The 14853-nt window shown below is 43.1% G+C and overlaps 10 protein-coding genes across 10 annotated transcripts; 1 reads left to right on the forward strand and 9 right to left on the reverse strand.

Annotated features, from left to right (window-relative positions):
* Window positions 1-98: 98 nt before the first annotated feature.
* On the reverse strand, window positions 99-1784 carry NEMIN01_0562 (uncharacterized protein; the record flags this gene model as incomplete). The annotated part of the gene is made up of 1 exon (XM_051476504.1): window positions 99-1784. The coding sequence occupies one exon, from the start codon at window positions 1782-1784 to the stop codon at window positions 99-101; it is 1686 nt and encodes a 561-aa protein (XP_051332464.1).
* Window positions 1785-2221: 437 nt separating this feature from the next.
* NEMIN01_0563 (uncharacterized protein) lies at window positions 2222-3589 on the reverse strand (the record flags this gene model as incomplete). Its single annotated transcript, XM_051476505.1, has 1 exon — window positions 2222-3589. One exon carries the CDS (start codon window positions 3587-3589, stop codon window positions 2222-2224), a length of 1368 nt encoding a protein of 455 aa, XP_051332465.1.
* A 43-nt stretch (window positions 3590-3632) lies between these two features.
* On the reverse strand, window positions 3633-4112 carry NEMIN01_0564 (uncharacterized protein; the record flags this gene model as incomplete). The annotated part of the gene is made up of 1 exon (XM_051476506.1): window positions 3633-4112. One exon carries the CDS (start codon window positions 4110-4112, stop codon window positions 3633-3635), a length of 480 nt encoding a protein of 159 aa, XP_051332466.1.
* A 545-nt stretch (window positions 4113-4657) lies between these two features.
* Window positions 4658-5998, reverse strand: NEMIN01_0565 (uncharacterized protein; the record flags this gene model as incomplete). The annotated part of the gene is made up of 1 exon (XM_051476507.1): window positions 4658-5998. The coding sequence occupies one exon, from the start codon at window positions 5996-5998 to the stop codon at window positions 4658-4660; it is 1341 nt and encodes a 446-aa protein (XP_051332467.1).
* An 848-nt stretch (window positions 5999-6846) lies between these two features.
* On the reverse strand, window positions 6847-7398 carry NEMIN01_0566 (uncharacterized protein; the record flags this gene model as incomplete). Its single annotated transcript, XM_051476508.1, has 1 exon — window positions 6847-7398. The coding sequence occupies one exon, from the start codon at window positions 7396-7398 to the stop codon at window positions 6847-6849; it is 552 nt and encodes a 183-aa protein (XP_051332468.1).
* Window positions 7399-7467: 69 nt separating this feature from the next.
* On the reverse strand, window positions 7468-7962 carry NEMIN01_0567 (uncharacterized protein; the record flags this gene model as incomplete). Its single annotated transcript, XM_051476509.1, has 1 exon — window positions 7468-7962. The coding sequence occupies one exon, from the start codon at window positions 7960-7962 to the stop codon at window positions 7468-7470; it is 495 nt and encodes a 164-aa protein (XP_051332469.1).
* Window positions 7963-8154: 192 nt separating this feature from the next.
* On the reverse strand, window positions 8155-9927 carry NEMIN01_0568 (double-strand break repair protein MRE11; the record flags this gene model as incomplete). The annotated part of the gene is made up of 1 exon (XM_051476510.1): window positions 8155-9927. The coding sequence occupies one exon, from the start codon at window positions 9925-9927 to the stop codon at window positions 8155-8157; it is 1773 nt and encodes a 590-aa protein (XP_051332470.1).
* A 427-nt stretch (window positions 9928-10354) lies between these two features.
* Window positions 10355-12595, reverse strand: NEMIN01_0569 (transitional endoplasmic reticulum ATPase; the record flags this gene model as incomplete). Its single annotated transcript, XM_051476511.1, has 1 exon — window positions 10355-12595. The coding sequence occupies one exon, from the start codon at window positions 12593-12595 to the stop codon at window positions 10355-10357; it is 2241 nt and encodes a 746-aa protein (XP_051332471.1).
* A 14-nt stretch (window positions 12596-12609) lies between these two features.
* NEMIN01_0570 (uncharacterized protein) lies at window positions 12610-13860 on the forward strand (the record flags this gene model as incomplete). Its single annotated transcript, XM_051476512.1, has 1 exon — window positions 12610-13860. The coding sequence occupies one exon, from the start codon at window positions 12610-12612 to the stop codon at window positions 13858-13860; it is 1251 nt and encodes a 416-aa protein (XP_051332472.1).
* A 215-nt stretch (window positions 13861-14075) lies between these two features.
* NEMIN01_0571 (uncharacterized protein) lies at window positions 14076-14831 on the reverse strand (the record flags this gene model as incomplete). Its single annotated transcript, XM_051476513.1, has 1 exon — window positions 14076-14831. The coding sequence occupies one exon, from the start codon at window positions 14829-14831 to the stop codon at window positions 14076-14078; it is 756 nt and encodes a 251-aa protein (XP_051332473.1).
* Window positions 14832-14853: the final 22 nt, after the last annotated feature.

Here is a 14853-nt window from a genome sequence, read left to right on the forward strand (position 1 = left end):
GTAGAATGTGTAAATATAGTAAGATAGAAAGTGTGCAGATAGATTGGTTGAACCTAAAACTAATTTATTTTGATAGTAGCTGGCTGGGGCCAGATAGCTCAAGATATATCGTGATTGTTCATGTTTCGTAATTGCCTGCTGTCCATGAAATGATACAAACTATCGCTGTCACTGTTTGCAGCAGTTGTTGGCTTGCTCTTCGAATGATGGTTGACATATGCCATTGATCCCAGTACAAGAAGGCCACCAGCTAGTACTTTTCCAAGAGTGCTTGTCCGAGCTGATGCATCTGCTGGATTAGATCCTGTTTCACCAGACATGTCTAGTGTTTGGTGCTGCTCAACTGGCTCATTCACCTTCATTTTTTCGACTGCTTCTGGCTCGTCTGTTACTACTACTTGTATGTTTAGTAGGTTTGCAGACTCTTTTATCTTCTTGAGAATGTGCTGTTTCTGAACTGGGCTTAAGCTAGGTAATACATTTGAGATAGCTCGAAGAATATTAATGCCACTACAAATTAATTTTACTTTTTCAGTATCAAAGTTTGATAAATATATCTTATTATTTAGGAAATTAATTTCACGCAGTATACTTCTCATCTCTTCTTCCTCTTTTCTCACTACCTCCTGGTACTCCTGCGAGTTTGGATCAAGGTCAGTTGTGTTTTTCCACTCTGTCAGACTTTTTTCTTTTTTATCCCACTTTTCTTTTTCGTTGTCAACAGATTTCGTCATACTTTTATATTCACCCCGTAGTTTTTCTCCTTTTTCAGGCATTATTTCTAACAAGCCATTACGGCTAGTTATATAGTCTTTACTGAAGTTGCTCAAGTCTGCTTTTATCTTCAGCACCTTTGGCTCACCTTTTCCACCTAGTAAATCAGTTCTAGTTGCCATGCACTCTAGTGCCTTAACTATAGGGCTGTGTATCATTTTTTCACTCCAGATTTTCTGTTTGTTATTGAGAATAGAAAAGACTACTTCTAACTCTTCATTTTCAAACAAATTGCTGAGTTTTGCAGGTATATCCTGTATTTTATTATTGCTAGGACTTTCTACTTCATTGATGTTTTCTATTAGATCATTAATTTCATTATATTTCTCGTAAATAAGTTTCAGTCCGTAGTCTATCAGTGGAACTTTGTCTTCTTCTTGAGTGTATAGATCATCCAGACTGTAGCATCCCTTTACAGATGTATACTTTTTAAAAAGATCTATATTTAATGAATCCATTGAACTCAAAACAAAAAAAGCATTCTCTCTATCCAGACCCTCTGAGGTAAGTTGAAGAATATTTTCCAAGTTTGTATCATCAACCATCAAAATGTATGTTCTAGTGCTTAAATTAAGCTCTCCATGAGAAAGAGCTATACTATCTAGTTTTTCATGTATGTCAAACTCTCTATTTATTCCATGCTCAGGATTGTATATAAATTTATTTGGATTTACAAGTTCAATAACTGAAGACATGAATGCATATTTAACTATTTCTTGAATTCTACACCATAATGTAGAACTTACTATAGGCATAGAAATTCCTTCATTTGAACTGTATGTAAAGTATTGGCAGGCATCATTCTCGATTATTTTTAGAATAGTTTCTTTCTTCTCCTCACTAAGCTCCTTGCTTTCTATCCTTAGATTATCCTTAATTATGCGCTTCAGCATGTTCATATGGCTTACTCTGTCACCTGCTTTGATAGATGTATCATTTTTAATAACAGACTGGCACTCCTTTAGTATTCCTTTGACATTGATCTCTAACTTAACTTCTCTCCTGGTCATTGTAAAAGTTTTAATAGCAAAAAAATAATTTAAGGATCAGGGGCTTCCCAAGGCGGAAATATTTTATTTTTATTTTTTATACTCATATAATGACAATAGAATTACTTAAAGTTAAGAGCTTTATTACATCTTTCAATGGCTAGATAGCTGTATAAGCTGTTTTTTCTTCGAAACCATAAAGGAATACTTGATAAGCAGTAAAATAAGCACTTTATTCCATTTTCACTATCCAAATCCTCTGAAAGGTGCATAGGCAGAGAACTGTCCACCTAAGCAAAAGAAAAGATTCTGTCTGCCGTCTTAAAACTTTGTACTTTATTTCCAAAAACTAATGGCTGTACTGCCATCCCACACCTATGAAGAAAAATTGCGTTTCCAGCTAATTTTTCCAGCATGTGATATATATTAATTAAATATCAAGTACGTCTAGATATCACTCAGTCTTCCTCCACTAGCCTCTCCAGCACGCCTTTTATGCACTGGTTGAGAGTCTTTTCTTCTGTTTCCACCCAGTGGACTCCTTCTTCGTTTTTGAAAAACACCCGGTACTTTTTGCTCTCCTCTACATATGCAGTCATGATGATTTCCTTATGCGGGTTTCTAGTCTTGCACAGTAGACATACATTTACAAACACTTTTTTCATAAGCGTTGTCTCATTCTCTGACCTGAAAGAAATAGCGCCTTTGGGTATGAGGACCAGCCCTATTCCGTTCACTCTTAAGACCTTTCTTCGCTCTATGCTTTTCTTTATGTTTTGCACCACTTTCTTGTACTCAAGCAGGCCCTTCTTTGCATCTATGTATTTGATGTTTCTGAACGCAAACACAGCCTCTATAAAAGAGCCTTTCTTTATGAGAGCGCATATTGAGTAAAACACCTCAATGTGCGAAAACCCCAGGTTGTACTGGTAGTGCTTAAAGTACGTGTGCCGCTTATTAAAGCTTCTCTGGGCGACTTTCTGGATAGGCCCTACAAGGTTGTTCAGCGAGGTTTCCTGCGCAGCAGCCACTGCAACGCCAAGTTTTGCCAGAAACTGGTTCAGGAGATACTCAGCGTTCTCAAGGAGACAGTGCTTTGTGTTCTTTCTCTGGAAAAACAGCCCCAGCTCCTCTATAACCCCAAAGTCGTTAAGAAGCGCCTCGTACAGGGTAGTCCACTTGCTAAACGGGAAGTACACGCCGCTCTTTATCAGAACCGACTTTTTTTCTTCGTCGTCTCTCTCCAGCCGCCCTATCTCTGCTACAATCTCTTTGTATATCTCCAAGTGCCCCGTTTCCTCTGTGTTTATATTTTCTTTCTCTTCGTAGCTCTCGTGTCCTTCCTCCTCTTCCTCTGAGACAGCCTCGTGCACATTCTTCCTGATAGGGCTGCGCCACTCTGCCTGCTCTATCCTGTTTGTCTGTCCATACGTGGAGACGCATATGCTCCACAGACAGTCTGGCGTTAGGTGCCCTATGCTTTTGCACAAGTTGAAAACAGCCAGCTCAAGGGTCTCTCCGCACAGAAGGATCACGTCCTTTGAGGCTCTTGCTTCTTTTGCTGCGCTGAGCACAGCACCTCTCCTCACCTCGCACCCTTCGCCAATGCCTATTTCAAAAACACTGCGCTCCTCCTTCTCCCTGCGCTCCCACACCACTTCGTGCTTTATGAGCTCTTTTTCCAGTATGGTCAGCACAGAAAACAGCGCTGCAAAATGATCTATCTCCCTAGATATGCAAACCACCCGAACAAACCCAATGTCTCGCACTTTTTTGATAAACTGTCTATATACACTTTCTTTTCCTTGATTAAATACTTCTATCATGCAGCACTCTGTATTTTTTGCAAAATAATTTATTTACTCATTATCAACACTCCACTGCCGCTCTCTTCTGAAAGTGCGTTTCTCGAAACACAACAGCCTCTCGGATAGTGCACTTTGCGCAGTATATGAGCACCAGAAACAGAAACGTGAAGAAGACAGCATCAAAGACCCCGCGAGAGCTGGCCACCTTGTAGTGTCTGTTGTCAAAGTGGTCAAATATGATCAGAAACAGCGCTATTGGAATCTTCAGCACAATTAAGTTTGTTACTATTCTGAAAGACCCGATAATCACCGCCATTATAAAAATCTGGGTTCTGTAGAGAATGCTCAGCAGGCTCGCTTTGGGCAGCACCAGCGGCCCATCCGCGCTGGAGTTGTCTATAAAATCTATGGCTGTCTCTAAAAGGCTTTTGTTGGACACCAGCACATCGTACATAAAGTTTTTTATTGTATTGTTTCGTATGTTTATCACTAGCTTTTCAATTAGAACAGCCGTAAGCCACAGCTCGTATCCATTGTACATTTTTTACAAAAGAAGAGCAAATTATTAGAAAATTTGCAAAACAGAGATTGTGTATCGTGGATAAAAAGCAGAGAGAAAAGACACAGCACTTCTGGAAGCAGTGCACAGTCTCTTTTATGCACAAGCAGACTGAATGCACACTACAAATGGCCTTCTTTCAAGAAATAAAGAAGAGTAGCCTAAGCTTTATCTAAAAATAATGCAACATAGATGGTTGCTCTGCAAAAAGTCAAATTAATGCTGCTAGTAAATCTATACTTTATTGAGTCTTCTAAGTCCTAGAATATTGTGCTATAAAAGGAGTGAGTATGCTCTCGTTCAAACATACTGTGTGCATCCACAAATTTCGAATGCATTTCTCTGTGTGTGCGCTTACATCTGTTTTTCTAAAGACCAGAGAAAAGGTTCCATATATCTGCATATTCAGAATGTTTAGATTACTTCTCTGTGAAAACTAGTTTGTGCTAAAATGTCTTGTTTATGCAACTCAGAAACTGTAGACTCTATGCGCTATTCCCTGTGTATTGAATAACTTCGTGGATGCTTTATACTTGTGCTTCTAAAAGCGGGCTTGCGCTGCTGTTTCCCAGATGCCAAATCTCGCTCTCCTGCAGGAAAAAGTTAATAACATTTGGAGAGTTCACAGCTATCCCAACCAGATAGACCAGGAAAACTGCTGATATAGAGAAGCCTATGGCAGATATGATTTTGCATATTAGCACCTCCTTATCGTAGTCAATTGTGTCTTCCAGTGTCTCTCGTATCTTTTTCACTCTTTTCTCCCCCACAAACTGGTCTAGCAGGAAGCTGAAAACCTTGTCTGAGATAACAGCTGTAAGTGTAGGGTCTATGAATATCAGTAGAATGCTGAGGTTGAACTTCACAGCCAGCAGAATAAAGAGCGCTTTTACAATGGTGTTTTTTATCAGCCCCAAGTTTACGTCATGGAGCTTTACTGCTCTTTTTTTCCTGTTGTCTAGACAGAATGCGTTGTAGTACTCGCTGAGCGACCTTCCAAAGACCACAAGGCATCCTGTGAACACAACGCCGTTTCTATAAGACAGGCTTTCCAGCACTCTAACGGCAATGTTAAAGAAGCTGTATGCATAATAGCAGTTGTTGTACAAGAACAGATACAGAGAAGAGCCCACCAGGTAGTTTGCGAGGACAGTGAGTGTTACAAATAAAAAAATAAATGAGTTGAAGAGCGATATCGCATACGCCATGTTAATTGAGAAGAGCGTAACGAATCTGATCACTTTTGAGGCCATAGTGTCTTTTGTAAGTATATTTATATTTTCATCTGCATTTTCTCTGTTCCTCCCTGCGCTTTCCTCTGATCTGTCTATGGGTTTTTTGCTAAACATCATTAGTTGGCCGTTGTTGCTAACCTCGTTCTTATGGTATGCGAGGTCTTTTCTGTTGGCATTTTTAACTTTGTACTGCTGGGCTATGCGTCTTATTTCCTCTTCCTCCTCTTCCTCCTTCTTAGCTTTCTTTGTTTTTGCTGCCTCCAGCACTTTGAGGTCTTCTACAACGGGCTTCAGTGCATTCTCTCTGTTCGTGCTGAAATTGAATATAAAGTTGATGCACACCCCTATCTTTACTGCAAGCATCACTTTGCTGAACATGCCTGGCTTCAGCGCTTCTTTTATGACTTTGAACGAAAAAAGAAACTCTACTATGCTGTTAGATAGCTTAAACGCTTTGCTCAGTAAAAGTTTTATGGACTCGTTTATAGTATTTGGGGCTCTTTCTATTTTTATGTACTCTGCAAAGGGCCCCTTCTTAGGTGCTTCTTGATCGCAGAGAGCCACTCCTATGTAAAGAATACACGCAGCCAGCCATAGAAATAGTTTCTGATTCATGGATTGTTTGTTGCTCATTAGCTTAAAAAATTGCAAAAAATTTTGCAGCATGTATTTATACTTTGAGCGCTATATGCCAAAGAAAATCAGCCCAATTTCAGATCAACTGAAGCTTCACTCTATGTAGCTCTGAAAAAGACACACCACAATAAAACTTTAGAATATCTCAATTAGACTGCTAAAAAAGAATGTTCTTGCATGCACTGATAAGCCACATATTGCATAGCGGGCTTGTGTCTATCTCTTCTGTTTATTCTCGCTTAGATCTGCTAAAGGGCATTCTTGCATCGTGTGTGCTCTGTTTCTTCGATCTATACATGTTTCTCAGAGTATACAACAAATCTAAGCTACTCTGGCATATAAATAATACACTGCATATTCTCGGGTTATATTCTCAATAAATCACTAGGTATTTGCACAATTGAAATAAATTTAAACAAAATAGAACGAATCTAGTAAATTTATTATATAGTACACATGTTCAATTGTACACTCTTAACATTTTTTAAATAAAAATAATTACATGCACAAATAGCAACAGGATAAATACAAACAGACTGCTGATAGAGCAATGGAACACATCAAGAGATGTGCATCTTCTGACACGTACGCATTGTGCATCTATTTCATTCTGCAAAATAAAAGCTCTGCTATGAAAGCTTACAATCATAACATAAGCACACAGATCAAACAAAAGAAGAGTGTGCAGAGCACAGAGTATCCCTCTAGTATAGTAAAATAAAAGACGAAAGTGTGCCAAAGAAAAAGACAGCATGCCATTTAACGTAGAGTTTATTTAGTTTCATCTGAGAATGCCCAAATGCTGTGCTCTGCACTCTGCCATATTTTATCCGATGCATTAGATTTTATACCTCCTGATGGTCGCCTCTGCTGGAAGATCCTCCTGTTTTCATGTTTGAAATGTATATGGAAAATATATACATGTACATCAGACAGAACAGAATGTTTGTAAATACTATAAACAGTTTGAACAGGAAGGTGGCTGCGTTTCCAGTGAGGAAGAACACGAATAGAATAGTGACGGCCAAGCTGAGAAGCCGAATCCCCAAGAAGGAAAGCAGCATGCTGCTCTTGTTAAAGTAGTATACGAAAAGATCGTGGCAAAAACTCAAAAGATAAACGACGCCTAGAATAATGCCGTAGACCGAGCTGGCGAAAGAGTCTTCTGTTTTTGTCGAATACAGCGCTATATACAGCGCATACACGTATATGTAAATCGCTGCGTTTAAAATAAGAGACACCATTGCCATCTGCTTTATGCCCACTTTTTCAAACTGTGTTGGCACCATCTGGCCCAGCTTTGACTGCTGCATCATCTGAACCTGCTTGTGTGCTTTCTCGTCTGTTTCCTGTACTTTCTTTGAAACTGCTTCCTGTGTTTTATTGTCGGAATTCATACGGGGCAGATTAGAAAATGTTTTATCTACTCCCTCTGGACACACTGATTGGTTGTGCGTTGATTTGTTCTATTGGACAGTGAAGATCTCGGGATACTCTCTTCGCACAAGAACCGCCCGAGACTCTATCTTTTTCCTTCTCTGTATAAATATCGGATAGACCAGCCCATCCACGATGCACTTCCGCAGAAACGCAACATACACTGATACCAGCACAGAAAAAATGGAGACAGCAATTATTGGTATATTTTCAAAAATAATCTGCAGCGGCGCACTTGCCTTAAAGTGCAGCAGGAAGAGCAAAAAGAGCACAAAAAGCAGCACTGCAGCATTGGCTCCTCCCAGGTATATTTCGTACATCATGCAGTTGATGCTTACGTAATGAATGCCCAAAACAAAAACCAATGCTGAAACACACATACTAAACACAGCTGAGCTGATTTGGACAAAGAGATTGTACTTGCCTACCACCGCAGTTTTAATGGCAAGGAGCAAGTTCACGGCAATGTACAGCACATTGATTGCAATAAAAAGCTTTCTGCGCAAAAGAGTCTTCACATGCATAAACAAATACTAAACACTTTATTTCAACTTTGTACGAGAATGTAGGAATGGTACGAGATAAGAGTTAAAATTGCTCTTTTAAAATAGAGAAAGATAACGCAGGAACAAAAGAGCTTGCGCAATAGTGTTCTATCTGTGCTTCTTTTCCTCTGAACACGCACAAATGCTAAATTGCTCTTCTAAAGATCCAATCTAGTCCCATAAAGACGAAAACGTATAGTCAGTCTTTACCCTTTTTGCACTATTTCCACTGTCAGCGCTGTTTTTATTCTCTTCTTGATAGCCGCTTTTTTCTTTTTCTATGGCTCTGTACACATCGTTTGAGGCTTCTTTCGAAATGTAGCAGTACGAACCATCTTTATTCAGCTGTTCTTCAGCCTCTTCAAAAGAAATATCTCGCATCGCAGAAGATGCCTCTGCACATAGATCTTTAGTCTTTGCAGACTCATGCAAATTTAAGCGCTCTTGGGGAGGGATAGACGCTCTGTCTGCAAAAGATATGTCTTCTTCTCTCTTCCTCAGACTATCCTCTTTTATTGGAAGATTTGTGCCAGCAGGTGAGTGGCCTCTTGTTTGCGCGGTAGAGTATGAATATGTGAGCCTTTTTTCTATCTCGTGCACTGCAGGCTGTATCTCTTTCTCTATGTCTGTCCACCTGTGCGACTTGAGCACTTTCACCACCTCCTGCACGATTTCGTCGTACTTCTGCGATATGACAGCTTTGTTTTCTCTCTCAACGCACTCCATAATGCTCTGCATAAACACATTTTTGGAGAGAACGCGCGTATCTTCCAGCTCAACAGTGAACTGTGCGTTCTTGTAGATGTTTTTCAGAGCCTCTTTTTTATTAGCAGGCACTTGCTTTTTCTTGTGTATTATCCGAAGCGCCTCCTTGGGGTTGGCAACTCTGTCCTTAAACTCCTCCATGGTTCTTTTGGGGATGACTGTATTCACAATGCTTTCATCCACCTCCACCCTCAGCCTAACCAGCGGTCTGTGCTCGTCTTGGCACTTCTCCAGGATAGACTGCATTTCTGTCCGTATTTTCTCCTCTATGTTGCTGTTCTGTGCAGAAATTTTTCTGAATATCAGGCTGCGCGGGCTCTTCATCTGGATCGGCGTTGTGTGCCACCCTTCTTCTGTGACCTTCAGCAGCACGCAGTGCTTGTATCCGCTTTCTGCCCTGCACAGAGACGTCTGCACCGTTGAGCCTGGCTGGATCGTGTGGAAGCCCATTTTGTAGTTTTCTACGGGCGTTGGCTCTGACTGGTGCATGTGCCCCCATATGACCAGGTCCATCTCCTTGCTGAGCAGCTCTTCAGGAACATACGAGCTCCCGCCCATTCCGCACCTTGTCTGGTGCAAAACCAGCACTTTGCTCCCCTTTCCTGCCGACTCAAACGTAAGCCTTTCTTCAGCCAACAGCTTGGTCATTGCCTCGTCTCGAATCCCGCCCATCCCGTACAGGTTGAGAACCACGTTCTTTTTCCGCAGAATAATCGGCCGCACTCGAATGGCGCTCTTCTTCCCCTCCAGTGCTCCAAAGTAGTTTATCAGCCCGGCTTCTGCAAAAATGTCAAGGGTAGTCACGCCCTTGTGTCCTGACGGCTCGTCGTGGTTTCCATTGATGGCAAACACGGGCATTTCTATGTTTATGTTCTGGCTGTAGTAGTTTACCTGTCTTGTCCTCTTTTGGATGTCCACAAAGTTTTCGTTGTCTGTGCACTCTATCTGGATGGGCTTATCTCCCAAAATATTCCTCTGCAGTATTTCCATAGTCCGGTATATCGTGTACTTTGACGGGCTCACTTCGTGGAACAGGTCTCCGCATATAAGGATGCAGTCTGCCCTTACCTCCCGTGCGTGCTTGAACACCTCTTCAAAGGCCCGAAAAGAGTCCTCTCCCCGAATGTGGTCCCTCTCCAAAAACCCCAGGTGGTTGTCTGTTGTCACAAGCACCCGCATCTCCTCCATTGTTTTCCTGCAATAAAAGTAAAACGGATATTTATAGAATTAAGAAGCGTCTGCAGTGTATTCAAATATAAATAAAGAAAAGTTAGTGCTCACACAGCCAAGTTCAAGTTAGTACGAATTTAATTTTAATTTTAATTTAATGCAAAGATTGCACATACAACGAAAATCAAACATTCAGTATATGCAGCGTAAAAAGTAATACAGCCCAGAGAATTGTATTAAAACTGTTCTGTTTATTGAACTGTACACCTTCCAATAGCTTACCTCTTGTCTACCCAATTAGCGCCATGCATCTTTTGAGCTACTCTAGCTAAATCACAGCAGACTCTTATTTCCACCACATGCCATACTCCATGCACTGGTTATCTCTATAAGACTCTCGGGCTATTGTGCACTGGTCTAAAAACGTTCCACACTTTTACTCTATGCGAATACTTGCAGGGTCCTTTGCAAAGGCTCTGAAGGTCTCTATCTCCTTTGAGGGAATTCTTGGCTTGGTTGCTCTGGCTATTTTCTTAAGCCTGTCTGTTATATCCTCCACCCCATCCGAGCTTTTCTTCATCCCGTGTATCTCCTGCATTTTAAACCTAACCGCCTCCATAGCCACGTCAGCACAAAGCCCTGTTAGCTCTGCCCCCGTAAAGCCCTCTGTTATCTCTGCAAAATACTCCTCCAAAGACACACTGTCTGAAGGCCTGGCACTCTTCCAGCTCTGCACAGCCTGCACTGTTTTTCTCAGCTTGTTTTGTATGATCTCCCTGCGAGTCTCTTTCTCTGGCAGGTCTACCAGCACATGGCAGTCGAATCTTCCCGGGCGCATAAGAGCGCTGTCTATGCTCCACGGCTTATTAGTAGCACCCAGCACAAAAACACCCGATGCCCCGCCTACTCCATCCATCTCTGTAAGAAGCGTTGACACAACTCTCTTATCAACCTGCCCGCCCTCTGCCTCTCTGTGCGGTGCTATAGAGTCTATCTCGTCAATGAAGATTATCGAGGGCGTCTGTGCCCTTGCCCTGGCAAAGACTTTTCGCACCCGCTCCTCGCTCTCTCCCACATACTTGCCCATTATCTCTGGCCCGCGTATTGACAGAAAGACTGCCCCGCTCTCATTAGCTAATGCCTGTGCAATAAGTGTTTTACCGCACCCAGGAGGGCCGTATAGCAGCACGCCCTTTGGAGGAGTTACGCCCATCTCGTCAAAGAGAGAGCTGAGCGACACCGGCCAGATGACAGCCTCTTTCAGCTTCTGTTTAGCCTGTTCTTGCCCAAATATAGAAGAGAACCGAATATTTGGCACTTCTGCAGGCACGCCGTCTGAAGCACTCGGAATGCTTCTTACAATGCTGTTCATCAGCCGCGCCATGCACTGCCCATCGCAGCAGCTCTTCTCTCCGTCTTTTTTTATTTTTAGCCCGGTAATAGACGCTTCAAGAGAGAGATCTGCTGTTTCAACTACACCCTCAGATGTCTGTGCTACTCTTCTTCCAAACAGCCCGTCTCTTAGCAGGAGATATATCTCTCCACGCGTAAACCCTGCTGTGCGCTTGGCTGCGCTGTCTACCATGTCTAGATCCACTGAGCACCCTCTGTGCATCTTGTGCAGCTGTACGCCTGCCAGCAGCTGAGCCTTCCTCTGCACTAGTGTCGGCGCATGCAGGGCAACTACTTTATCCAGCATGTGGGCGTTCTTCAAATCCTTTGGCACCTGCCCCAGATCATTTGCTGTTGCAATAACTGCTATCTTTCTTTTTTCTTTAGCAATCTCTTCCAGTATCCTTTCTATGCATATCACAGTTTCTGCAGACTTTTCTTCCACATACCTGTCTATCCGGTCTATCCAGACAGTGCAGGGCTCGTTTAGTTTTGCATACTCAAACGCATCTTCTATTGCTTTCGCTCTGTTCCCGTGCACCCGCACCCACTCTTTGCCTATCTCCTGCAAAACGTGCAAACACAGCGTTTTTTTGCCCATTCCCGTCTCTCCTGTTACAATAAGCCCCTTAGAAGAGCGCCATTCCGCACTTCCTTCTGGATACATCTTGTGGGCATCAAGACTTTTTGTGTTAACCTCTTCTACCGCTGACTGCTGCACAGAGTGCTCTCCTGCATAGGAGTTGGCATGGGCAGCCTCAATGAACGTTTTGAGCTCGTTAATTTCCTTCTCAAGGCCTATGGCAGGCGCAGCCTTATCTTCTGTTTCTATTGTTATTTTTGTGTTTTCTGTCACTTTTACTTTCGTATTTTCTTTTATCCTCACAAGCCCGCCAAATGCGCTTTCTCCCCCAGACACTATGCTCTTGTCTGTCAGCATAAGGCGCACAGACTCCAGTCTTTCAACGGTCTTCCTGATCCTTTTAAACACAACACAGACCTCGCTAGCCTCTGGATACTCGCCTGTGTTTTTCTCCACAGAGACCAAGTCGCCCGGTCTTCCTTGGAGATACGCCATCTCTTCTCTGGGGAGATAGACAGCGTTCTCGTCACCGTCAAATTTAGGAACAATCTTCAGCACAGTCTCACGGGCACCGCACGCTATTTTCACATGCTGTCCTGGCTTCAAGTGCGACTCCCTGAGGCCGCTTGGCGTCATGTACGCCCTCGACCTGTCTTTATCAAGCTCGTATGGAATTGCTTCTGCTGTATAATTTGTTCGCATATTTTTTTTGTTGAATGCCAAAAGAAAAGACCACCTCTCTGCAGTCTCGCCTAAGCACATTTAGAAAGGGCAACTGGAGCCTGGCACACCCAGACATGAACGACCTTGCGTACGCAGGGTTCTCCATGGACGAGTCTGGCACTGCCCCTGACGCTGTTATCTGTGACTTCTGCATGAAAGCCCTTGAGAACTGGTGCGAGTCTGATGTCCCGGTCAGAGAGCACGAGAAGCACGCCTCCTACTGCCCTCTTTTCCAGCTGCACACTTTGCAGGGCCGCTACTACACGTTCCAGTTCGGAAACCACAACATCAGCGGATCAGCGAGAAAGGCAATGGCTTCGCTTGGATTCGTGTTCTACTTCATAGAGAAAAAATATCCAAGTATATTCTGCTCAAACTGCGACTTTGCGTGCCAGATTGTGGGAGACGAGATGCATCTGGCCACTCCAAGGATAAAAGAGCTCCACAAGTGGCACAGCATCGAATGTGCAAAGAGCCGCGAGGGAATAGAGGAGGAGATTGGGAATAACCTGAGGCCACCGAGAACAGAGAGCTTCTTCTACAGCCTTATCTCAGGAAAGGTAGACTTTGACAAAATAACAAAATACAGCATCCATCTCACCACAGAGCTGAACAACAACATAAAAATAGAAACACCCACTTGGAGCGAGTACATGACGAGTCTCTCCCTTCCAAAGAAAGAGATGCTGTACAAGCACAAAGAGAGCTCAGAAGGAGAGATAAATGAAGGAGAGCACAGTGTGTCTGCAGAGCAAACATTGCAGAGTAGACAGGAGCTCTCAAGCAGCCATGAAGCATCTAATGCAAATATCAGCGCCTTTGAAGGGCACCCATCCATCCAAGCCTCTGCAGAGAAAGCAGTGCAGCACCCTGCAGATGAGCCCAGACAGACGCTTAAAGGCCTTGCTAGAAATAGTCTAGCTATGCTGGCAGAAACAGGCACAGAGCCAGAGACCAAAGAAAATGCATACGATGCACTACTAATAGAAAAAATATCTGCAATTCCCTGGGAATCAGTGGATAGTCCAGAAGATGCACTTTCGAGCTCCAAAACATCTGTGCAAGAAGTGTCCCCAGATGGAATTGTAACACAGCTCTGCTCCTTTATATCAGAGGAAGAAAAAAGCACACTGCGCATTAGAGACGCACTTATCCTTGGCCTGAAAAGAATGATAAAGCACATCCGCAACATAACCACGCAGGATATAGACAATGTTACCTCAGAGATACTCCAGATGTTCTAGTAATCTAAAAATAAATATAGCAAATCACACAATCACCCTTTTATCTAAGAAATAAAGAACCTTAAAGCACAATAGCACCGCAGCACTGTTTATTTAGAAAGCGTTTAGCCGCGAAAGCGCAAAGAGAGCACCCATCTATCCCACGAATAGTTAGACTGTCTTGCATAAAAACAACTTTATTCTAGCACTGTTAGCCTCTTCTTCTATCTATACCTCTATACGTAATACTCCCTCATTGCTGCAATGAACTCATTAAGATCGGCCTTATCAAGCACATACCCTTTTATCACAGCGTTGTTCGACATTGGACACACGAACACAGGCTTCTTTTTCCCCAGGATGAGAAAGATGTCTTCAGTGTTCACGGGAAAGAGCTTAGCGCTTGATGCAAACTTGAAGGTGGGGAAGACTGCATGTATCTCCTTCTCCTCCTCCTTCCCAACGGGCTTTTCCAGCGAAAGAAGCATCAGCTGCCGCCCTCCTGCCTTTGCAGAGATCTCAGGAAGAGCCTCATACATCTCAAACACAACCTCCTCAGGCACATTTGAAAATCGGGCTGAGATAAGAAGATTCATCTCCTTATGCCCTGCTACTTTTTCTATGGCACCGCACACCTTGGGGTGCAGCATGCGCCGCACTTGGGCGTATTCCATCAGAGAAAAGAAGGAAGTGATCCAAGGCTCTGCGTCTATGCTCTCTGCCTCGGACCGCACGACTATCTTGCTGAAGAGCGCCATTTTGTCGTTCTCTGTTATGTCCAGAACGTTCAGTGTTTTGGCCTGTCTGATAAGAAGCTCGATTCTGTCATAGTCTCCAGAGCACGCATCTGTCTGCACAGAGAACAGAGCGGGCATGGTGCTGCTAGAGGAGAGGTCTGAAAGGGCATTGGAGTTGGAGCTGTACGACCCGTCATCGCTGTAGCTGTTTTCCCCGCTGTATTCGTCTGAGTCTGAGTGGGTTTCTTTGGGCATAAATAATTTTTTGCAGAAACTT

The sequence above is a fragment of the Nematocida minor genome (genome assembly GCF_024244105.1).
Source record: "Nematocida minor strain JUm1510 chromosome Unknown 7859, whole genome shotgun sequence".
In the NCBI taxonomy this organism is placed as follows: Eukaryota; Fungi; Microsporidia; genus Nematocida; species Nematocida minor.